Below are 25,409 nucleotides of genomic sequence, written 5' to 3' on the forward strand. Positions count from 1 at the left end.
CTGGAATAAATGATCCTGAAGCTGCCTTCTAGGACCGGGTAGCCTCATTTGGTTGCAGGGTGGGGTAGCCACACATACCGGGTTTCCTGGGACAGTTCCAATGTATGCCACTTGTCCCAGCTTCATTATTCGTAACACCCTCTCTTGCTCTCAGAAGTGTCCCAGTTTGGACATTAAATTATAAGGTCATTCTATTTATGGGAGAAGGGAGGTGCATAGGACACGGCTGTCAGCAACGGGCTAGGCTCTCTGCCTTGCTTCTTATTAGGAGTTTTCTTTCTCGGAGAGAGGATGGTTTTGCAGACTTTCCAGAGTGTCCAGGTCAACTTTGAAGGGCACCAAAGGCACATGGCATGTTCTGCTCAGTTGCTCATTCTGCTCAGGAAGACAGGGCGCTCAGCAAATACTGGCAGAGGCTGGGGAGTGCATAAGGGCCAGCCAGTGCACCGCCTGAGCTTTGAATGGGGTTTGGCAGATGGGGAAAGATGGCAACTGGGAACACTGGGAAACGGGAGCAGATCCCCATGAAGCAAGCCCATTTTTCTGGCATGGTTTTTAACGTCAGCTTACTGGGCTGTGAGGCCGGGGCTACTCTGGGAACAGGCATGGTCACATGCTCAGAGTTGTGGACCCCAAAGAGAGAGGGCTGTGGTTAATAGACAGCTCCATGCCTCCCAAGAAATGAATTGTAAATGCACGTCTGCAGACTGGCAAGGGGGCTTGCAGTAGGGTGTCGGGCAAGGGGGCAGGGACGTGGATTCTGGGGTCATTTTGTTACCTGAGAAGACCTAGGGAGGAGAAGTTGGGGGGTAGAGTAGTAATCTTTTTGGTTTAAATCAAATGAATTCTAGAGGGTAATTGGTCCCAGGCTTTCTGTCTGACATCTGGTCTTTTTGCATGTGGGTGAACGTAAGGGGACACAGCTGGGAAAAGCCCCCCTTTTCATGCGAAGAAGCGATTTCTCAAAAATAAAATTCTTTAAAATCCTAGGAGGCACCCCAGGAGTTTCTAAAGTGAGTTTCTTGACATTTCAATGGCTGTATTACAACTGGGGAAAAGAGGAGGCAGAGAGAAAGGAGAAGGAACTCAAGGAATGGGTGTTTGCTTTCTTTTCTCCTTGTTAGATTGTTTTGTTTTGTTTTGACTTGATTTTAAGATTCTGGTGGGTGGGAGTAATCTCGCTGAAGAGGAAAATGAGTAACACTTGGTCAGTCTGTTTACTGTACGAACACGCTCACACACATTCATTTGCAGAGGGCTTTCTGTGGGTTAGGTGGCAAGGGCGCAAAGACAAACCGCGCACGAACGCTGACCACCCTCCTTCTCCCACGCCGAAGCTCTGGGTGAGCTCTCCACATAGAGGGGCTCCGATTGTTTCCTCGGAAACTTTGTTCCCAGGACACCCCTTCTCCCCTTCGATTGCTATTTGCATCTGTGCTGACTTTTGTTTTTATTGAGGTGAAATTCACATAACATCAAAGGATGCTTTTTTTTTTTTTAAGAGAGGGGAGGGGCAGAGGGGGAGAGAAGGAGAGAATCTTAAGCAGGCTCCATGCTGAGCACAGAGACGGACACAGCACTCGATCACACAACCTGAGATCATGACCTGAGCTGAAATCAAGAGTTAGATGCTTAACCGACTGAGCCACCAGGCGCCCCTAAAATGAAGCGTTTTAAAGCGAACAATTCAATGGCTTTTAGTACATTCATGATATCGTACAACCACCACCTCTGGCTACTTCCAAAAGGTTTCATCACCCCAAAATAAAACCTAATACCCATTAAGGACTTATTCCTCCTTCTCCTCTACCCCCAGCTCCTGGGACACATGTCTGTCTGGATTTACCCGTTCTGGCTATTCCACAGAAATGAAATCATGTTACCTTCTGTGTCTGGCATCTCTCACTCAGCACACTGTTTTTAAGTTTCAGCCACATTGTGGCAGGTGTTAGTGCTTCCTTGCTTTTCATGGGTGCACAGTAGCCCATTGTATGGATATACCGCAGTTTGTGTATCCATTCATCTGTGGTTGGACGTTTGGGTTGTTTCCACCTTCTGGCTGTTGTGAATAGTGCCTCTGTGAACATTTGTGTACAGCCTTTTTTGGGGGTATCAGTTTTCAACTCTATGGCTATATACCCAGCAGGGTGATTGCTCAGTCATATGGTAATTCTGTGTTTGACTTTTTGAGGGAGCACCAAATCGTTTTCCATAGTGGTGGAGCCATGACAGCCCCCTTTCGAAGACTCACAGTTAGGCAACTCCATAATTTAACCAAAGGACTTCAAAGAACTGAATCCTGATTTACAGATACACCGAGCCGCCTAAGTTTCTTGGTTGGTCCAGTGGGTCAGAATTCCCGCTAATGAGACGCAGGTCAGGGGTTCAATCCCCAGCTGACCAGTTAGCTGGATAGAGCAGACAGTGAAAAATTATGTCTCAGCCACACGTTCTACCAGTACTGCCTTGCCCTCTTACAAAAGCTTGTTAGTGGCCCCAGGGGGTTGGAGCAAGAGTGGGTTTTTATGGTTCCAAATAAAAATCTAGCATCCAAGGCACAGTGGGACTAATTGGAAATCAGATGACTGCTTACTTCCGGTCTTGGTTTCATCTGATTTCTGCGGGGACCCCTTGGGTCAATTGCTTAACCCCCCACCCAGAGCTTCAGTTTCTTCATCTCTAAAGTAGAATTCCTAATCTTTACTCCAAAGAGATGATAATGCAGCCTCAGCACTTTGCACACAGTAGGCTTCCTACTTAGTAAACGCTGATAAATCTCAAGGGTGGGCACATTCAGTTCCTGCCAGCACACACCCTCAGCTTCTGCTCTGGACTCTGAGCTCCTCTCCTGAGGTTGACTGAGCTCCAATGGTGGTGCACTATTGTCCTCAGGGTTACATTGGCTGTTTTAAATTGTCCTATTTGCATGGAATGAAGCTTGCTATGGTAACAAGGTCTGGTGGCTGGAATCCAGGGCCCCAGTGAAAAATGCAAAGCCTGTGCTCTGGGAGAAAGAGGAGCTGGATAGGTTTATCAACTTTAAGGTTACCTCAGTTCTCCTTTGAAGAGGGAATGGGTAAACTGAGGCAGCAGGGCCTCAACACTCCCACTCCTCCAGTAGAAGAAAGAGGGAAGCCCCTTTGATGCTTTCCAGTCTTCTTCTCTCCTGACAGCATCTCCCTCGCCCCCCAATATTTAGTCCAGCCAAGAAGCTTAGGACCTGGCTAAGGCCAGCCCTCCACCTCGGGTGCACACGCGGGGGTCTGGGTCTGTGGGGAAGCCAGAGCTCCAGTGGTCCACCCTGGGGCAGGACCGAGAGCTCCTACCTGGGAGGGCGCACAGTGCAGGCTGGGGCGGAGGAGGCAGGGGTAGTGGAGATGGAGTGGGGTGGAGAATGAGAGGCACTCAGGGCACAGGCTCAGCTCCCCGCTGCACATTTCCTACCGCATTTTAAGGAAAGCAAAGCTCCACTCCCGAGATCTCTCCAGCTGCCCCCGCCCTCCCCCGGAGCTCCGGCCCCGCTCCCCTCCCGGGCCTCTTTTCCCGAGCACCCCTGTCTCCCGAGCACCCACCCCCTTCCCAACCCCGGCCCGGCGCGGGGCTCCTGCTAGCCAGGGCGGGGGCTGCCCCACCGCTCCTGGGAGGGGACCAAGGGCCGGCCTTGGAGCAGGCGCCCCCTACCCCTCGCCAGGGGCGCCACCTCGGCCCACTCACTGCCGCCGCCCGCAGCCCCCGCCCCGCGGGGGGGTGTGTCCCTGAAGTGGGGGTCGCGGGAGGCCGAGGGTGTGCCCGGGTCTCTGGCCCGGGCCCCCTCCCGAGCGCGCAGCGAATGGTAGGCTCCAGTGAAAGAGTGCCGGGCGGCGCGCGGTGTCCTTTCCCGAGCCGCGCTCGGCGCCGGGGTCTCGGCGATCGCTGCTCCTCCTCCTCCTTCTCCTCCTCCTCTTTCTCCTCCTCCTCCCCCCCGCCGCCTCGCTACCGCCGCGGCTCCGGCTGGAGGCGCCGCTGTCATTCCTGCGCCGGAGGAGCCGGCGCTGCCGGTGCCTGGGGGTCGGGGCGCGGGGGAGCCGGGCCGCGGGGGACCCAACAGGTAGAGCCGGGGGTGCCCGGCCGCGCGCCCCCCGCGCATCATGCAGCTCTTTGTCACCTCTCTCGCCCCCAGGCCAAAATCCTGAGCATGATGGAAGACAATAAGCAGCTCGCGCTCCGCATCGATGGGGCGGTCCAGTCGGCCAGCCAGGAGGTGACCAACCTGCGAGCCGAACTCACGGCCACCAACCGGAGACTGGCGGAACTGAGCGGCAGCGGCGGCCCGGGCCCGGGAGCGGCGGCCAGCGCCTCGGCGGCGGCGGCGGACTCGGCGGCGGCGAACATGGAGAACCACCAGCACGGCGCGCAAGGTAGGGATCGCCGGGCGCCCAGGGCGGAGGGGAGGCGAGCGAGCAGGACCCGGGCTGGAGGTGGCCGGGGACTCGGTGCCCCCACGCCCGGGTGAGATCGCCCCGCATCGTGGCTCGTAACCCTTTCCTCCAGGCGGTGGCCACCGCTGCTCCCCTGCTGGGAGTTGCAGGCTGCTGTCATTAAGGAAAACCCCGGCGCAATGTGCACGGGTTCACACGGTCACACCGGCCCCGGCCAGCGGGAGCAAGGCGCAGCCGGCGGCGCCCCTCCCGCAGCAGAAAGTGCCCTTTAGGTGGCACACAGCCCCCAGCTCCATGGGCAAACTTTTCGTGCCCGGGCCTTTGCCCCCACCCCCGGCAGGGTTGAATGCCACAGCTCCCCCCCAGTTCTGGAGGCTCCTTCTTTCGGAAAGACTCTCCCCGAGAGCGAGCTCCGGGCTCTGCTGCCTCGGTTGGGGTAGAGGATTGGACTGGCTTGCACTTTTCTCCACGGATGCCAAATCCCTTGTCTCAATTCCATCTGGACTTTATTTTCTCATTTGAGATCGCGCAGACAGCGGAATATATCGATGCAACAGTCGATGCTCTGCTCAGCAGGGAGTTTAAATTTCCAGCAAATATAAACACCGAGAGCACTTTCCAGGGGGAGATCTTAGACCTCAAAGGCTGAGTGATGGGCTTCTGGCGAAATGAAGGCTTAGATGGTGGGTTGCAGGGAGCCGCTGCTAGAAGGGACTCTTTGCACTTTAGAGGAGGAGGGGGAAAAAGACAGCTGGACCCTGTTGACATTGACAGTGATGAAGCCCTGAAACCCCTGGGAGGGTTAAAGGTGGAGGACAAAAATGTCCTGTTTGGTTTCTGTGAATTGAAAAGTAAAAGGTAGACTGGCTTTTCAGTCTTTTTTTTTTTTCCCTAATTGATCTTTAAGAAATGGTATCACTGATTATTAATATCATTCGATTAATAAACTAAACTGCTGAAATCCAGAATCCAACAGAGAAAAATGATCCAGTCTAGGAGGGCCACTTGTATAAATATGTCACTTGATGAAGTATGAGGTACCAACAGCTCAGTGGCTCAGAGGAATTTTCTGGTTTTGTTGTTGTTTCAAGAGCTTCTCCTAAGTGTTGCGAGAGTGTGTCTGTGTTCGTGTTAATGCCTTCTCCCCATCAGTTTCTGTTTGTTCCTTACCTTCCTGGAAGGTGTGCTTTTCCTGGTGCGAGATGTTAAGCCTGTGCATTAGTTTTATGCGGAATTCCAAGTCATGTTAACTTGGTACTTCGGGGAGTCGGTCAGAAGTCTTAGGAATTAGGGCGGGAATTTGGGACTGAAGTAGCCATGACGTAATGGTGGGAAGGTGTTGTAAAGCTGTTATTTGCTGCAGTTTCCAAGGTGGGTATCTGCTCATTCTGTCATTTATCCCTTGCGCTGTCATTGTGTGTGGAAGATGCTCTCCGCTGGCATCTGGAGGAAAAAAAAAAAAGAAAGCTAGGCTGCATGGTAATGCCTTACTCTCTATAGACAGAGACTCTTCCAACATTAAAGAAATAGCTAAGAACTGGCATTCTGCTAAGAATCAAAAGCCATGGTAAGGAGGACTGAACAACGCTGGTTTATTTCCCACTGCCTGCCCCCTTTCCTCAGCCAAGGAAAAGTTAAGTGGCTTGCATTTGAGTCCTGGGTCCAGTTGCAGAGTGAGCACGCCAGGGAGGTCAGTATGGCGGTGATCCCCACACCCAACTGGGAAATCGAGATACTTAGCTGATGGTTAAATTGTCATGGAGCAACAGTGGGCGCTTTCCTTCTTCTCTTTTCCTACAAAAATGCCCAAGGCTGTGGAAATGACTTTTGGATCTCTTGATATCCTTCAAAACACTCAAACCAGCATCTCCATCATGGTGCTAGGAATGTGCCTGCCCGTGGCAGTAGCCGTCTGTGGGAGGTTGGACGAAGGACGGTCTTGATTTTTCCCCTGTGTATCCTTGATATTTTTTGACACCTTTGCCAGGGGGAATTCAGTGATTTTATAATCAGAGAAGAAAATGTTAAAGGTTTTAACTCAACTTAATTGTTGGCCACATATCCCTCTAAACTGATGTGAATTTAAACCAAGGTGATGGTCGAGAAGAGAACAAGCCCCCCCCCCCCCCATAATCCAGTGGGGTGTCATTTACTTAACTCTGCGGCAGAACCGCAACCGGGTACCTTTTACGTTAGGTAGCCTCTGTGAGTTTGTTCACTTCTGTTTTTATTTTCTTGTTTCGGTTTTCTCTCATGACCTATGGCAACATTCTGCTAGAACGGAAACCCTCTGTGGACATGTTCTGGTGGTTTCTTCGGCTGGTGCTTTCATAGTCCTAAAGGAAAGCGTGGGGTTCTCACAAGTTAATTCTAAAGCGTGGTCGATTGGTTTCTTCATGCTGCTTCGTAATACACCTCAGGAAGGCTCACAGAAGCTGGGCTCCTGGGGGTTCCTGACCCTTCTTCCGAATTCGTCTTCTGTTGTAATTTCGCCTGTGTTGGGGAGATTTCATGGGCCCCAGCCCTAGGAGCATTTGGTGCTATTGAGTTGTCCTTTCTCAAATCAAAGTTTTGAACGAAATGAGTCTCTGTCAGAATGCGTCTGTAGAAGTCATATTTTACTAAAGGGCATTATGCACATATTAAATGAATGTTAATGTACTTTTAATAACATTAGCACAAATGGTTACGGGGAAGAGTCACCTCTTGCTCTCTCTGCCAAGAAATTGTTAGATCTCTTTTCAAATTCTGGGTTAAAAAAATTTTTTAATGAATTAAACAAGCTCATCAGTTCACCATGGGAGTTTTGTTCCAGCGATGGTACCTGACACTAGGTAAGTCGACAAAGAAAACTTGGGTTTTCCTAGAGAGTTAATGCAGTGTGTCATTTAAACAAAATATTAACTTGGTTGGTACCCTGTGTGAGCTGGCTTGGTTGCTATGTAACAGAGTCTAGAAAGTGAACTGCTGAAAATCTGGGCTTTCGACACTTTGCAGGATCTTCTTTCGGAATCTGTGTTGAAAGAACACTTGGCAGCCAGCCCATCTCCTCTCTCCCTGCTTCCAGTGAGTTGGATAATCCCTAATGAGGATGCTGGCATCCAGTGCCCAGGGCATCCAGGCAAGATGCTCCCGAGCCGCCTCTCGGGTTGCGGCGGGGGTGGGGAGGGGGCCTCAAAACTGCCTTTGACAGGTGGACAGAAGGAGCCCCGGAAAGAACAGAGCCAAGCATTTGTTCCAATTTGTCCTGTTGTTGGTAGCCAGAGAACGGATTTGTTTAAAGTAACATTTCTAAGCTGTTTTCCTCGGCGTAACATCTCTGGAAAATGTGTTTAAAATGCTTGCTGTTCTTTGAGGGGAAAATATAGCAGTTTGTTTCTCTGAAAATGTTTTATCTGATGAATGACTAATATTAGATTCAATTGGTTGCTTTGCTATGCATAGAGTAAAACAGTTAAGCTCCATTGTACCCGATTCAAAGAGGTGTTAACTGTACATACCATAAAATACTTGTGCCTCATGGGATATATGCCCACTGCGATTAGTTTGTTGGGTGTTTTGTTTTGTTTTGTTTTTTTAAGGAAGTAATTGTATTTATATGCCTATGCAAGAGGGAGTGCTGATAGCATCTTTTTGGGTGTGGAGAACTTGAAGCCTATTGCCTATTACATTCGTTAGGACGGGGATGGAGAAAAGGGTCATTCTCCTACACCTTGGTCAATTTCCATAAATAGATGCAAGTTTTATTTTTTTCTCCGTTAGGCGCTAACATAGGCTGTTACTTCAGGTGTGACTGTTCTGGTCTAGCATCACCACAACAGTGGAAATTCTGTGCTGAAGGATGGATTACGTCTGGACTGAATTGGATGTGTGAGCAGTCTGCAGAGATGCTAGACACTGTTGCTTGCAAAATAAGTTCTGTCTTTTGGCATCCCCTTCCCAATTCATTCTACCTGTGCTCTTGTTTCCCCAAGTAGACTTTTATCTTTTTTTTTTTTTTTTTTTTTTTTTTTTTTTGAGAAAGGATTTTCACATGGCAGAGAAGATGGAACAAAATGGGGTAGAATCTCGCAGGTCACCTTCTGTTAATTTGCCCCAACTTACGGAGCTCAAGTCACTTCCGTCTTGGTTTTCCAGCTGTATCAATGAGCTGGAAGAGACATGTGTCTTTTCCTCATCTGGTAGGCTGTCATGAGATGGGACTTCAAAGTTCTTTCCGAAAATCACTGTGCGTGGTCGCAAAGAGATTACTTACAGAGCAGTACAGCATGGTTGAAATTAGTTATTGATTGGCTATTATTTACTGTCTTCCCATTGTCTTTGGAAAATGCCTTCGGAGGACCCCTGAAGTCAAGTTTCTGGCTCTGATTAATTTCATGCTTCCAATATTTCATGATTTACTGAGGCTTTTCAGAACTCCTTTGATATTTACCAGAAGTCTAAGCCAATCTCATTTTTGTAGTAGGAGCACTGTCCCATATCCTCCCAGGGTAAGGCAAGGCATGTTCTCCCCATTCCTTTATCCCACTGCTCCACTCCCCAAGACTGTTGGCACTTTTGAGGAATCCTGTAGGTCATAATTTGTGACTTGCTGGCTGCCAGTGAGCTTGTGGCAGATGGACCTGGCAGGTGGGGTGAGCTGGTTGGAATGTTGCCAGCTCACTGTGCAAATCATATGGGGCCCGGAAGGTCAAGCTTGGGGTCCTGGCCATATTCATTGCCTATTTTGTCTATATTTATTCCTGAGTTATATAACTAAGGAAAGTGAAATCAACATGAATTCCCCAGTTCTTCTCAGACCTTTTCCTGGATTGGTTTGTGTGAGTTTAGAGCATGGCTTCTTACCGCCTTTCATCCGTCAGGCAAGAACACAGCTCATTCTGCCCGCTGAGGCCAGCGAATGGGTTTTTAAGTGATCTTGTACATGAAAATTAGTCTGTACCATTTGGACTGGGTATCAGGGTCAATAACACCTGGGATGACGGGGGGGTGCCACCAACAGCACTCATCACCATGTTTCAGTCATCGGAAATGCAAGCAGAGCAGGTTTAGGCAGGGTCACTTAGGAAGACAGCTTCCCTGAAGCCAACAGAGTGACCATCCATTATGGCAGATTGTATCTGACATTTCAGAGCAGATAAGAATCCTGCTGGCCCATGTCACCATCCTCAAGGTCCCCTGCCAGTCCCATCTCTACTGTGAAGAAGCTGGAGGAAGGCCAGGCACAGGGATCCCCATGTGGTTGGATGAGACCAGAACATTCTTGCTTGTTTGATGCAATCTCAGATCTAAGTGGTGGAGTCCAGGTTGTGCTCTGTGGTCATTCCTGCTTCGCCCTTGCGAGTCCTAAGCTGCTAGAAACATGAAAGAAGCTGAAAGGAGTTTTAATGAGTTTGGCAAGAACAACTGTTTGGGCAGGTGGCTTCTATGTGGTGGGAAATCATTGGTTCTCAATTTGTTTGGGTGTCTTTGTTAACTTGGCCTTGCTGGACCCTTGGGTCAGACTTCTGAAAAGCTCCCATCCCCTTCTCCCTCTGATGAATTGAGACCCTAGCATGAGAGCTCAGATGGAGCTGGTTCACAGGCCATTCTGCAGGCAGAGCACCCCCAAGGGCTGTGTGCTCTCCTGTGATGTGCAGTCACACCAGGAGGATGGAGGAGAGTGGGAGAAGGAGTCGCCTTGCCCAGCCCGCACCCCCACCCTCTCCATCAGAGCAAGCACCGCAGTACCCCCGTGAGGTTTCCAGGCCTTCTCTCACCAGCACGGTCCCAGCCCCTCAGATGGTTTGAGGTGATGTGGAATCATCAAGAGCAAAGTACCGTCTCAAGGAAGGTGGGTCCAGAGCTCATAGTTTGCACTCACCTTCGGTGCTGTGTCATGGTTCTCGGAGCTCACCTCTTGAGTGTATCACAAAACACTAGGCGTTCTGGAACCATCCTGACACCATGTCGTTTTCATCTGATGGATGGTTTAATGTAGGACTAAATGAGAACCAGCGTCAATGCTTTTGTCAGACTTTTCAATAAATAAATATCAGATGTTGTCCCAAGTGCTTAACATGCATAATTGAATCCCATGCCCAATGAGCTGGCAACTCTTATGCCCATTTTTCAAAAGAGGAAGCTGGGACTGGGAGAGTTTAAGTCGTCACATGACATAGTAATGACTCTGATGGCGCTGTTGACAACAAGCTTTGACATGGTCTCCACTCGGAGCCAGGTATGCAGTTCTGAGTACTTTCCTGTATTAATGCATTGAATTGATGCATTCCACCCTCGTAATGACTTATGAACAAGTGCTATTCTTGTACCCATATCACATATGAGAAAACTGAGGCATGATACGTTACTCCCAAAAGGGCATTCTGCTGTTCGTTGACCAAACTCTGGCTCCAGAGTCCATGCTCTCGCTCATTACCCCTTTGATGCCAACGGTCACTCAGTTGGCGGTGACGGAGCCAGGAATTCAAACCCACTAGGTCCCTCTGCCACTTAAAGCTGTGTTGTCTCCTAAGTCAGAGACATCCTTTGATTTGATATGTTGAGAATGTTTGAGGGAGCTGTAGGCTTGTCTCTCTTCTTGAGTATTACTTCCCTAGGCTGCTGGTAGTTTCTGAGTCCTTGTGATGAAATCATTGACTGAGAGTGAGGGGAGCAGTGATACCCCTCACTTGGGTGTGAAGTTAGCCGACAAAGAGGTTACTGGATCCTGCTTGCAAGATCCGTAACCCAGGGGTCACTTGTCAGCAGTGAAAAGAACCATCTGATCCTGGGCTCGGGGCCTTCTGCTTCCGGACTTTGTGCGTTTTCTCCCTCTTGGGAAGCATGAGTCCCAGTGAAGCTGCAGTCCTGTGGTCTCCTTCTTCTCCATCCACCTGTGTCCTTCCCAGCTTCCCTCCCTTCCCCCCACCCCCGCCTCTCCCGAGACCTCCAGTTGCCCAAGACCATGCCCAGCACAGGACCTATTGGTATTTCACAGGTTCCCTTATACTAGAGTTTCTCCGCCTCGGCAGCATTGGCACTTAGGGCAGGAGGAGTCGTTGTTGGGGAGGGAGGCCAGTGTGTGCTGTAGGACGTTTAGCTGCACCCTGGTCCTCTGCCCACTAGATGCCAGTAGAACCCTCCACACCCCTCTTGGGGTGACCACAGACATCTACAGAAGTGGTCACATGTCCACGGGGGACCAGAATGGTCCCTGGCTGAGAACTGCTTTTTATGCCAGGCACTCTAGTTGTGAGTCCAGAAGGACGGCTTCCTGAGAGCAGAGTGTACTCTATTTTCAGCTCCATTTATAGCACCTGAAACATTGCCTGGCACATAGCAAGAACACAATAAATCGTTGTCGAGTGAATGAGTGAATCCACGATTGATCGCTAATTACAGTGTGTGAAATTTGGTCTGCTTATCACATGACATGTGGGATCAAGAAGAGCACTGATTTAATAACCAAGGATTTTCATTGAATGTTTACTTGCCATTTGCCGGATTAGACTGTTGAGGCACAGAAAGGTTATGTGACTTGCCCAAGGTCATGGAACTAGCAAGTGGCAGAGCCGGGATGTAGCACAAGTTGAATGTGACTCCAGGGACTGCCTGCTGGCTCAACCAGCATGCTGTACGGCTTTGCGTAGTTTCTCCCATTCCTGCCCAAGAAATCATTTTCATTCTAAAGCTGGCATTGTGGCAATTATAATTGGGATCTGCATGTCAGACACTAAGTCATTCATCATAAATCCTCAGAGCTTCGCTGTACGAAATATGCTTTGTCACTGCCAGAGAAGCTGCAGCCAGGAAGGATTGGTGTCTGGTCAAAGGTAAGAGGGCAGACTAGTGGCTGAGCCATGTTCAAATATGAGAATCCCCCTTTACCGAACTGCTGGCCTTTGGCTCAAGAGCATCCCAGAGAGGCCTTGAACTTCTTTCTTTTCTGGGAAAGGGGAGAGCGGACCCCACTGAGCAGGGGTTTGACTCATTCGTAGAGAAAGGGATGCTCCAGGATCAGAACTGGGGAGCTAGAGGTCCTTCTGAGATCACCCTAGAGTCATAGTGATACGACACCTAGCGTGTTTTGAGCCCTTTCTGGCTTTCCCAGACACCGAGCGTGCCTGATGGACGCTTTCCCATCTTACTTCCGCATCGCCGCGCATCAGGTAACGTGATCACCTCCATCCTACGGACGAAGAAGTTGAGGCTTAGGAAGGCTAGGTTGCTTTTCCAAGCTCCGGCAAGCGGTCATCTGCTGAACAGAACAGGGCACTGGAACCCAGGCTCAGCTGATCTGGAGCCTGCTTCACTGCGGCAAGAATATCGAGATGCCCCGGCCCGGAGCATAAAGACGTGTCAGTAGGACGCTTTTGCCTCTGTGCTCACACTCTTACCCTACCCCCTTCTTTCTTCTCTCCTTTGTTCCTTCTTCCTCTTGTCTCTCTGTGTCCATCAGTCTGACAGATTGGGCACATAGGTTCGGGGACCGCAGATTTAATAAGATACGGACTGAGTTATCTTGGAGCTTATGGTCTGGAAGGTGTGACTGGCATGGACATGTAATTACATTTTCTAATAAAGGTCTACACAGATGTAATGGCAAAATAGATAAAGTGACAAATACAGAAGCCTTCACAGATGTGCAGGAAGGCGGTGATGTGCGATAAAGCCGTGCTGCGAAAATACATTAATTTTGCTACTAAAGGTTAAACTGACCATGAGAGATTATTAAAAAGTTTGACTTTTTGGATAGATTGGGAGTGGGCACTGGGGGGAATAGGCTGGGACCTGCTCCCGCAAAGGGCATTCCTTATGGGGAACGAAAATGTGGATGTTGCAGGGCTTGGCTCTTGAATAGTAGCTCTCTTTTTCTCCAAAGAGAACCAAAAAAAAAAAAAAAAAAAAGAATTTCAGTGCAGGTGTAGCCCTTCGTCTTTTAAAAGAAACTCACTCTTTGTATTATCCTCCTGGCCAAGGCTGGGGCTTCTTGTCAGCTGCCATGAATGAATTAGTTCATTTTCTTTGATTAACTTGGACTTTTTTGGTTTTGTTTGTTTGTTTGTTTGTTTGTTTAAAACCACTGAACATGGTGTATTTGTTTTAATTCAGTAAGTACAACTTGGAACACCATGGGATTTATGTCTCCCCCTACCCCTACTCCATCCCCAGTCTTGCCATTTGAAATTATATGCTCACCATTTCTTGATGATAGTTCGGTATGAAATTGGGAACTTTGATACTGACCCTGGAGAGTGTAGTTGTGTACCCTAGAACATGATAAATGATGGCTGGGGAGAATGGACCTGTGATTATATGTATTATATATGTATTATCTTAATTAATATGTTCATTAAGTAGATTGTTTTTCCTATTTCTAAAGATTTACTACATAAAGTGAGAAAAAAATGGGAATATTTGAAACATCTTTAGTTTTGAGAGTTAACAGAAAGGCCATGCCTGGCCGCCATTTTGTGGCGATTGTTGGCCTGTTAGCTAGCAGATGGGTTCCAGTTGCTCAGTGTGCAATTTGATGTGGTGCCAGGCAGCCCTGCTAAGGCAGGGGGGCACGTTTAAGTCTTCATGGGAGTCCTGTGGAGAAGGATCATGATTCCATGGTTGGCTGTTCTATAGAGCAGGTCATTATCATTGGCCAATAGAGTAGAACCTTGTTAAAGGTCAACTGATCAACGCATGGGTTGGTTCCACCATGGGGTAACTCAGAACCCACCTTCCAACCCTTTCAGTATATCACCTTGCCTCTAAAGCAAAAGCTTGGTCTAGTGCCCTTAGGCCACAAAGCCAATGCTTGGTCCCGCTTTCCAGGATTCCACTGCATTTATCCACTCTTCTTTTCTTTGCACCCAGGAGGGCACCAGGGGAGCACTGAATTTTATCATCTCCCAACTCTTCTCAGTATAAAAAGATATTCACAGGCATCGTCTCTATGGATTCTACCAGCTGACCCATATGATGGAATTGAGGTAGACACAACAGTCTATTTCTCAAATAAGGAAACTGAGGCACAGTGATTTAAGCTGATTTATTCAAGATTGTTGAACTGGTCATTGAATTAAATTCTCCTCTCCTCCCATCACAAGGTCAGGCCTGGCTGCATGGTGGTGGAACAGGACTGCCTGTAGCTTATGATTGGGTGAGATCTGAGCTTGCCTTGGCCACTCCCTCTTGGGCATGGGTCACCCTGTCCTGGAAGGCCTGGATGGTGACACCGTTACCCCAAGCCTATGTTGTCCTGCTCTGAGCCCCCATGTCCACCCATGGTGAAGAGAGAATACAGTTTTACAAATGACTTGTCATCTCAATGCCCAAGCTTAGAACTTCTCTTCCAGCCTCCCTATCAAGCATTTGGGGATCTAGAAACCAGGGCAAGGCTGTATCAGGGACCTTCTGATCTTTGAGTGAACTCTCCTTTGGAGGAAAATTTTTTGCACCTACTGCCACTGTCATTTGGAATTTTTGAATATGAAAAGTACGTCTGGGTAGAGACCTATGGTCTTAGTGTATGGATGCGTATGGATGGATGTCTTCTCCAAGTGCTGGGGGCAGGATTTAGCCACCTCCATAAATCTGCCTAATTTCTGTCTTCACCGTCCCTTCAGGGAGACTCCATTAAACCTTGAGGTCTCTTTCATCAGGGTCTTTGGCTTGATGTGCAAGCAAAACATGTTGGTTTAAATTCTCTACCTAACGTATTGGTTACGTAAGTGCATGTTCTCACTTCTGCTGTGGCCATAACTGCCTGAATAGTACGTGGACCTCCTGCTGCTCCAGGTTCTTGCCGAGACCCAAATCATTCACAGACCAAGGGCCAAGAGCACAGCAGGAAACTCAGGGAAAATCAGAACACGTTCTTTTGCATGTTAGAGGCACGGAAGGGGGTGTCAACCTGGAGGTCACTGTAGTGTAGCAGACAGCCAGCCACGGTCAACTGACCCCTGAGCAGCTAATCCAATGCTTGGGGTTGATCTTGGTTTTAACTTCAGTGTGACGAGGAACATTCTCTATGGGATTCCCAAACCTCTGACGGCCACATAGCAATAATACACATTTGAACTTCATTTGAAGACGTATTTATAATGGACTCCAGAAAATCAGGAAGTATTTTTAAGGATCAAAATGTTTGGGTGCTTTTGAGTTGTCGATTTGTATTAGCATTAAATATTTAAGATTCCTCCGCTGCCAGTAGATGTTACAGTTGCTAGTTGCGTGCATAAATGGAAACACTTCTTGATTTGGTCTAGAGTTCGCTTCAATACCTGCCCTGTGGCTTGAATGATGGAGCTGGTGCAGGACTGGCCAACTTTTTCTGCAAAGCACCCGATAGCAAATATTTTAGGCTTTGGGGGCCATCGGGTATCTGTCACAGCTCCTCAGATCCGCTGTGGTAATGGGACAGCAGCCATAGATGACGGGTGAAGGAGTGGGCGTGGCTATGTTCCAATAAAAGTTTGCGTACAAAAACAGGCGGCCCTTGAGCTGTTAGTTTGCCAACCCCTGAGTTTGTAGTTCTCTTTCATTTGCTTTCTGACCTGTATACCCAGCACCTTCGCAGTGCTCAGGATGCAGGAGGAGCTTCGTAAGTGCTGATCGAATGAGTCAGCTAGTGGGTTAGAGGCGAATAATAAAACCGCTCGATTAGTGTTAGGAGAACAGAAACAAGTCAGTCGCTGGGGACATAATGGTTAAGGGACACGACAAGGAGACGTTTGTGGGCAGCTCTGTGGTTTGAGGTGCGGTCACCTGTGTTTAGACATCATTACTGACCTTAAACGTGAAGGGACAAAAGTCATTGGTCCCAGGGAGATACAGGGTGAGACCTTTGGCGTCAGAGCCTCCGTTTTCTTATTTGTGAAATGAGAAGGTCACGTCCCTCATCAAGATAATATCACAGATGTATGGGTTTAAGGGAGTGAGACCCGATCTGGATCCTGGCGATAGGACTTCTGTGTGTGGGACCTTACGGCTCTTGGTGTCTGCGTCTAGAACAAGAGTCTGATAATGCCTCCTTTACAGGGTGATTGGGGCGGTTTCCTGCAGCGTTTCTCAACCTCAGCACCATTGACATTCTGGGCCAGAAAATTCTTGGCTGTGGGGGGCGTCTTGTGTATTGTAAGATGTTTAGCAGCATCACTGGTCTCTTCTACTAGGTGCTAGTGACACTCCCATAGTGTGACAACCAAAAAAAGTCTTCAGATGTTTCCCGCTGTTCCCCCGGGGGGGTGGGGGGGACTTACTCCCTGGGTGGGCACCACGGTCTGACGGAGTAGCATGTAGCGTGCCCGGCACGAAGCTCGGCAAACTGGGATTCAGCAGATAGATCTCTTCATTATTAATAACGTATTGTATTATTGAACGCTGAATTCTCCCACCTTTGAATGAAATTCTCTTTATTTCCCCAGCCGATTTTTGCCTCCCAGAGACGAGAGTATTTTTGTTCTACACCCCAGGTCTTTTTCCTGATATTTCTGCGTTGCCTTTTGGCCTTGCTCCTGGAGGAGCTAAACTTGCCATGCCGTCCTGTCGAGTATGGCTTCCAGCTCTTACCACACACGTGTGCCTTCGACTTGTGTTTGAGGTTGTGGTCAGAACCGATAAATAGCTCATTTAAGAAATCATCCAGATGTCTGCAACATGAGTGGACAAGGAGCTTTAAGGACTGAAAAGCTTAACTCACAAAGGCTAGCAGGCTGAGGTAGGAGGTTGTACTCAGAGGAAACAGGTAATGTACCCCAAACTAGCACCCACAAAGTCATCACTTCCCTACGGAGCACGCACATGCTTCTAACATTAGCCAGGGGTACAGTGGTTTGAACTTGAGCCAACGTGGCTGTTCCATACCATCACTTTTCTTCTGGATTTAATGATTTTGTTGTCTGTATTCCCACTGGGACAGTGGTTCCCAGTTTTTATGTATACCCTTCTTAATGATGGAGAGAGATTTTTTGAATGAATGAACTCTGGCCCCTAATATTACCAGTCGTAATTTTTCTGTCTATTTCAAAAAAAAAATACATAAACGCGTAAGAGTATAATGAATTCCGTAGTGTTGTCAAATGGGTGCTGCTTCCGCATCTGCGTACATTTGGAAATGATGGTGCATACATGCAAGAGAAAGGATTCATTCTGCCCACAGGCAGCATGTTGGAGACCTTTGGACTTTCTCTAAGCTGCTCCCTCTGGTCACCCAGAGTCTCTGTGGTCCACAGGTAAGGAACTGCTGCCACTGGATGCTTCTGGACCTGTGTGTTCAGTGCTGTTTAGTGGTCCTCGGCATTGTCATGTGTGGTTAGGTGCTCGAGAAGTGCCTTGGAAAATTAAGGCTACTACTGCTCCAGGACTTTGAATATTTCATTGATTTTAAAGGATCCTTCTTCTGTTCTTTAAGTGCAGTTCTGCCTCACTGTGGACACAATCAGATTGATCTATGGTTTATAGTCCCTTGACTTTAAGAAAAATCCTCCTTTGTGTAAGCAGAAATTTCTACAGCAACTTCCTGGCATGAATATTGGAAAGCACCGGTTACAGTCAGAATAGCAGAACTGGCCCTAAACTAGATTTTCGGGCGATATGATTTGATTGGCCAACTGCCATTGCTAACCAGCGTCATCCTGCCCCATCTCCAGCTAACTCCTAAAACCCCTCAAGCATGTGATCCATCATATCATTTTCTCATTTATGCCAGTGCTGGATAATGGCCTAATCTCTCCAGCAGCATTCAAATTTATTAGAGAAGACGGCATTTACAAAACCGTTCCACTGTTCCACGGCAAACACCTGAAGCTGCTGTGCACTTTCTCATTATAAACCCTACTTTTAACAGTGGTTTATAACCTGCGATTAAAATCACCTGGAAGACCCGAGTAAATGCTTTTGCTTTCTTTTCGTTTGTGTTTGGTTGATATTTGGCTGGTGGGCCACCCAGGACTTAGGAGCGAACATGAGAGAGGGGCAGGTTTCTGCTCAGAGGCGGCCAGCCTTGCTAAGGAGGAGAGCTGTCCAGAAGAACACGGTCAACACTGGAGCCTGGGTGACCATCTGCCCAGGTGTTGACAAAGCAATTCTGCCCTGGGTTTAGAAGTTCAGGAGAAGGGGCGCCTGGGTGGCACAGTGGTTAAGCGTCTGCCTTCGGCTCAGGGCGTGATCCCGGCGTTATGGGATCGAGCCCCACATCAGGCTCCTCTGCTATGAGCCTGCTTCTTCCTCTCCCACTCCCCCTGCTTGTGTTCCCTCTCTCGCTGGCTGTCTCTATCTCTGTCAAAAAAATAAATAAAATCTAGCTGAACCCAGAAAAAAAAGAAAAGTTCAGGAGAAAAAAAATAAGGGCAACACCCAATGTGATCTGGCTGAGGAATCTTCCTTTTATTGTGTTTTCCATTCAGATGGGCCATCAAAGAAAATGTAGATTTTTAGCAGCCCCATAGGCCATCATTTGGGTCCAACCCAGAGATATGTTGAGACTCGGTAATTACTAGAAAAGGGCCGCCCTGGCTTTCGCTGTAATGACTTGTTTGAACACACTAAGATGCCGACACCAGGTCAGTGTTTGTAGTGTAGGACAGAAATCTCTTGAGCCCGTTGCCTGGAGGCATACCCTGCTCTCGACACTTTTCAGCTATGTGAGCTGGGCAAGTTGCCCTACAGTCTAGGCCTCAGTTTCCTCCCAGGCATGACACTAATCCCGACATCCAGGCCTATGGTGAGACCACAGGAAGAGCGTGTGACAAGTGCTGAGCACAGCGCCTGGTACTTGCTATGCCCCCTACAGGTGTCATAAAGGTCGCAGATCGGCGCCGTAAGGGTCGTAAATGGGTGCCGCCAACGTGCACACCTGGGCAGCCTCCCAGCAGGTGCACGGGTGGGAGACCGAGTTCATTCTTTTTGTTAATTCATCCAGTTAGCATTTATCAAGCACGTTTTCTGATTGACGAGGCACGTGGTGGGCACTAGGGATACCAGGACAAGTAGGGTGCTCGCCTTCTGCTGGAAACCGGAGCAGGAAAGAGCAGCAGGGAAGGGCACAGTGAGGGACTCCAGGAGACTGCTTCTCACCCTGACTTCACAACTGAGAGGCTGAAGAGGAACAAAAAGGAACGTCCAGCCGCCGCAGTGCCCTGTGATGCCAGCTGTGTGACTCTAGACATGGGTCCCGTCGCTCCCACCTCCATCGGCCACAACTCCTAAGAGGCATCCCAGACAGTCGCTTAGGAGCTGGGTGGGTCAAAATGAGTGCGTTGGGTAGGACCTCTCTGAAGTCCCTCCCATTTTTACATTCCTACAACTTGTGACCTTTAACAACGTCACTCAACCAACAGGTTCACCTTAAAGAATGTCTTAGAGGAGACAGGCTGTTTAATTTGGGGAATATCATCTTCCCTGAGTTAAGCAGAGATAACAGAAGCCCGTGATTCTGCAATAGAGACGTGTGAGAGAGGGACTCAAAAATGGGTGGAGAGAACAGGGAAGCATCAGAAGAAAGCACTCATGTGGGCTTATGGAATCACAGACTGTCGGCACTATAGTGGGAGGGACGTTGAAGACCGTCTCATCCAGTTTTTATGTAGCATCTGGGGAAACTGAGGCCAGAAAGCACCAGTGAGCTGATGGAGTCTGCATAGCACTCTGAAGCAGCGCCCGGGCAAGAGTGAGGACACTGGCTTCCTGGTCCGGCGCGTGCCCCCTGATCCAAGCAGTGTCCACACTGATGGACACATGCACAGGTGTCCGCGTCTGTCCTTCGTGCATCATAAACACATCCTCTCTGTGCCCTCAAGGAATTTACATTCTGAACAGAGCAAGTGGGAAACAGAAGAGCCCTCCGGTACGGGTTTGTGATGTGGGCTTGTTTTCCACTGAGCATAGAAGACGGTGGTTTTAAAAAAAAAAGAAAAAAAACCCGCAAGCCAGATGCCCAAATTAAAACACTAAATTTTCTTGGAGTTTATGTGCTTCGAGCAATGTAAATAAAGGTGAGGGCTGGGCCACTCTGCCCATAAATCAGCCTCAGCCAAAGGCTCACTCATGGTTCGTTCAGGTATTTCAGCCCATCACCCATACCTCTTGGCATTTCCAAGATACAAGGGGGAGGGATCCATTTGTCATCCCGATTGTCCTCCCCTGGGCTTTCTTGGAGCGGCGATCTCTGTGTTGCCTTTTGCATGAAATATTAAGCTCAGGGATAGAAGTGGGGCATTTCAGTGCAGGCGGAATATACTTGGGAAGGCTGGTTTTCTGCCCTCATGGTCTCATTTGCATTTATTTTGCTCCTGACCATTTGTAATGTAGTAGTGGGTACCCACCAAATACTGTTCACTCTTCAGCCAGCTCCTGAGGGGGCTGTCTGGGCTGTCTGTTACAGGGTCAGGGGGTAACACGGCCCGTACCTCGGGCCATTCAGTTGGTGTCATGAGCCACTGAGGACATTGGAATGTCCCATTTTGTTTCTGTCTTGTCTCTCAGGGACCCTACAGGACAACACCCTCAACTGTCTGACCACCTTCCTTTAAATGGAGCCAGATTCCCAGGTTTAGCGGCCAGTCCCCCACCCCCTCGCCTGTCATCTTGTTGAGTCACGTGACAGATGTTTTCTTACCCGGATAGTGAGGCTGATAATCATTCACACCTTATAGGGTTTCTACAAAGATTAAATTAATATTGAGTTAATATATGGGAAACCCGGTGCTAAGTGCTTGGCATATGTTTGCTGAGCATTCAATAAATATTCAGCCCTGAGTATTTAAAACTGTGGGTCAGAGTCTCCCGTGAAAGACCTCTAGTGCTGAGGAGTGACTTCTCTTGGGATTGATAAAGGAATCATTAAAGGAGGAGCTACTTTAAGTTGCAGTCTTGGTTTCTCAAATACAAATCCCAGGGTGTATGAAGCCTTAATGTCCTCATTTATTTTGTGGTTTGATCCGTGGGGTTTCCCATTTGGTGGTGGCAGAAGGGACTCCCTGGGTGCCCCACTGCTGTCTGCACTTACCTTAAATATGCCCAAGCAAAGTCTTATCTCCGACAGCTCATGCATCATACTCCCTGGGAGAGGGAGCCCCACTGACTCGTGGGCAGACCCTCAGTTAATTTCTGGATTATTTTCTTCTCAATTATTTATAGCTTGCCCACTGATATTTCCAGCTCTCGTTGTGAGGCAAACGAGGCGAGGGGCTCAGGGAGAGCCTCCGAAGGACAATGTGCTTGAGTTGGTCTTGGAGGACAAGTGGGTGGGTGTACTTCAGGCAAAGAAGGTGCCGGAGGGGCTGGGCTGGGCTCACTGCAGGACAGACAGCAGGATGGTGCGGGGTGGCACGTGGCTTGCAGGGGACGGGCTAGTGTTTGCGTTGGGCTCCAGGTCTGGGTGTGATTGAAAGAGTGGTGGACATTGAAAGAGAAAGACAGGATGGGAGAGAGAGAGGGAGATCAGGTAGAGAGGACATATTTGGAAGTTTCTTGAAAATGAAGACCAGAAATAGGAATTTGACCCCATGTACAATGAAAGAGGCTTTGAATCATTTTTTTATTATAGTAAAAATACACATAACACAAATTTTACCAATTTACCAGTTACCATTTGTTAAAATTTAAATTTTAACAGAATTTATCATGTACCATTTTTTTTTAAAGATTTTATTTATTTATTTGACAGAGATAGAGACAGCCAGCGAGAGAGGGAACACAAGCAGGGGGAGTGGGAGAGGAAGAAGCAGGCTCATAGCGGAGGAGCCTGATGTGGGGCTCGACCCCAGAACGCCGGGATCACGCCCTGAGCCGAAGGCAGACACTTAACCGCTGTGCCACCCAGGCGCCCCATCACGTACCATTTTAAAGCGTACAATTCAGTGGTATTAACGGCATTCACAATGTGTGCAAACTCTGCTACCATCAAGTTCCAGAACTTTTTAATAATCGTCCTGAACAGAAATCCTTTACCCATTAAGTAGGCCCTCACGTCCCCCCTCCCCTAGCTCCTGGCAACCACTCATCTACTTTCGGTCTCCCTTTACCTATTCCAGACATTTCATCTAGGTGGAATCATGCAATATGTGACCTTTTGTGTCAGGCGTCACGTGTTCATGTTCATCCATATTGTAGCAGGGGTCAGTCCTTCGTTCCTTTCCATGGCCACGTGGTACTCCATCACCTGCCTGTGCCACGTGTTATTTATTCATTCAGCATTTGATGGACATGTGAGTCGTTTCTACTTTTTGGCTATTGTGAATAGTGGCATTGAATCATTTTAAGTTAAGTTTTGGCCCCGGCTCAGCTCCTCAGACCACTGTACTGTATCCCCAACCCCATTAAGTGTCAGTTTACCCATCTGTATAATCGGGAGATCTGTGTATCTTCGTGCATGTTTATATGTGTGTATGCTGTCTACAAAAGTGTGCCATCTGCTTCTCCCTGAATTACAAGCATGAGGGGAAAATTACGTAATTCTGAAATGGTTCGAAGCTCCGAAAATTCTATTTAAAACCAAAGCAAAAGTTTCCTGAGGTGTAAAAATGGGGCGCCCGCTTCTGAGAGTTCCCAAGGTCATCGAACGTGTCCCATTATGGAGGCGCCGATAACAGTGCCCCGCAGATGGGAAGCACCCAGTGACTGCTGGTCCTGATCATGGCTGTAATTATCCTCATTGTTATAATTGGTACAGTATCCACTTTGCCCCATATTCTCTGGGCGGCAGGAGGCTGGGATGGGTTTCCTGGATTTCAGCCAGTCTGCGAGGGAGCCCTGCTGCATAGACTTGGGCAAACACTGCCCAGAGATTTGTCACAGTGTAACTGCAGAAACTTTCCTCTTCTTTCTGCCTGTTCTTTCTAAAATACTTACTGAGACTTCTTCTGTGCGCCAGGTGGCGGAGGCGGGCAGGGGTTTAGACTTTGGCCCTGTCCGAGGCTTTGATAACCTTGTACTTATCAATAAGCAGGGACAAACCCAGGCTCCAGAGTGCAGGGTCTGGACTTGACTCCTTGCCTCACTGTCCCTTCCTGCATGCCCTGGGCAAGTCATTTAACTGCTCTGGGCCTCAGTTTCCTCATCTGTAAGATGGCACACATGGTGAAGTCTAGCTCATTTGGAGGTTCAAATGAGGTTCTAGCTTTTTTTTAAGGAGAAAACATATTCAGTCATCAGGCTCATGAATTACAAAAGGGTCTGCACCCCTGAAACGAAAGTCACATTGCGTCAGCGACACTTGAATAGAAACATTGTTTAAAGAAGGAGAAAGCGCGTGTGCCCTATTTATATAACACAAGCTGGAAAGAGAATTTCTAAGGGAAGTTTAACACCCTTTAGAAGTTCAAAGGGGAGAGAGTAGCTCTGGCTAGAAGGGACTGTGGAAGTTATATTTGGGACCTTGTGAAGAAATAGTAGTAGGTCTGCGTTTTTAGTGCTTACTGTGTTCCAAGAATTGTGCGAAGCCCCTTGAATCTTTATTACAAAAGTGGCGTCCTTTCTGAGGCTGGATTGTGTCTTTAAACCTTCTCAGCAATCCTAGGAGGTACTCCTGTGGATTTTCCTCGGTTCTTAGATGGCAGCAAGGCCTTGACCGAGGTCAGCCGGCATACGAAGGGTGAGGAAGTAGTTCACTTTGGCTCTGGCTGCCTCCAGCGTCTCCACGGGTGGGCCACCTGCACGAAAACCGCCGCTCCAAGCGGGTAATTCGCGGCGTCGGGTAGCTGCTCTGCTGTGGGAGATCCGCGGAGCGATCCCCGTCCCGCGAGGAATTTAACTCGTGAGCCCGAAGCACCATGGCTTCAAACGGAGCGGGCCAAGAAGGGTGTGAGGTGACAGAAGCCCGCTAGACGAGCACAGGGGGCGAGAGGCTGTGGGTTCCAGTCCCAGCCTTGCCACTTCCTAGCTCTGTGTGACCTTGAAGCAAAGCCCGTCGTCTCCCGAGGCCTCTGTTTCATCATCTTTAACATGAAAGTGATGCTAGTGCCTCCAGTTTAGGGTGGCCGTGAAGGTTCTAGAAGATGCCCCAGCACGTGCTCAGCCTCGGTGAAAGTCCTTGTCATCAGTGTGCTAGTTCGGTGGCACAGATGGGTCTCGGTGACGTCTGCTTGTCCTGAAAGTTGGAGCCATCCCATCAGCCTCTTTGTGTGGGGACGTCCTTGCCGGCCTGAGGGAGACCACAGAGCAGATGGGCAGCTTCAGGGGGGACACGTTCTTGGAGCTTCGACCTCCCGCGGGAGCCGCCAAGTGAATAGACGATTACTAGAGATGGAGGCCGAATCCTTTGTGTGCTGGTCCATCAGGGACTGGACCAGGGCCACCCAAGTCATTTGTCATCTGCTAATGGGGCTAATCAATGGCTGGAGGGTGGAAGGAGGGGGGCTTACTGCCCACAACAACCAGACCCATGCTGGGGTCTCCAGGACGACTGTGCTCTGAGGTTATTTCTTCCTCAGAAATCTGCTTTATTTCACAGATGCGTTTTTCGTTGCTTCTTAATCCACGTGCTCATTTAAAGATTTTATGTATTTATTTATTTGAGAGAGAGAGAGAGAACGAGCAGGGGTGGCAGCAGGAGAGAGGGAAGCAGACTCCCTGCTGAGCAGGGACCTGGATGTGGGGCTCGATCCCAGGACCCCGAGACCGTGACCTGAGCCGAAGGCAGACGCTTAACCAACTGAGCCACCCAGGCGCCCCCCACATGCTCGTTTACGCTGCGTTCTGCCTACTGATTTAACCCTCTCCATTTTGTAAGGCGGCGTATAAGGAACCGTGAGGGCCGTCCGTACCCTCCCCCAGCTACCTCTCAGGACCACCCTGACATTCAAAGGTCTCTTTGCCTGGCTCTCATTCTCAGGGCTCATTCGGCTTTCTCTGCACCTGCCACTGTCTGGTGTTTACCCCCAAAGATGAGCTGCAGAGTGGGACCATTTCCCCAGGCCTCCCTTCTTAAAGCTTCCAAAGAGCGTAGGCCTTTGTTCTGGGGAACTAGACAGAAGACAAGAAAGCAAGATGGGAAGATTGCAAACCCTAGGAAACCTT

General features: G+C 48.9%; 1 protein-coding gene across 2 annotated transcripts in view; it reads left to right on the forward strand.

The window, feature by feature from the left end:
• The window catches only part of KAZN (kazrin, periplakin interacting protein), a 1,011,261-nt gene that overhangs the window by 585,589 nt on the left and 400,263 nt on the right, over window positions 1–25,409 (forward strand). For both annotated transcript variants that reach the window (XR_007190621.2, XM_026519796.4), the window contains exon 3: window positions 4,160–4,397. Coding sequence is in view for 1 of the 2 variants with exons in the window: in XM_026519796.4 (XP_026375581.4) it covers window positions 4,160–4,397 (238 nt within the window). In the remaining variant the exon portion in view is untranslated. The remainder of the gene's footprint in view (window positions 1–4,159; window positions 4,398–25,409) is intronic.

Source organism: Ursus arctos, unplaced genomic scaffold (assembly GCF_023065955.2).
Source record: "Ursus arctos isolate Adak ecotype North America unplaced genomic scaffold, UrsArc2.0 scaffold_32, whole genome shotgun sequence".
Taxonomy (NCBI): Eukaryota; Metazoa; Chordata; class Mammalia; order Carnivora; family Ursidae; genus Ursus; species Ursus arctos.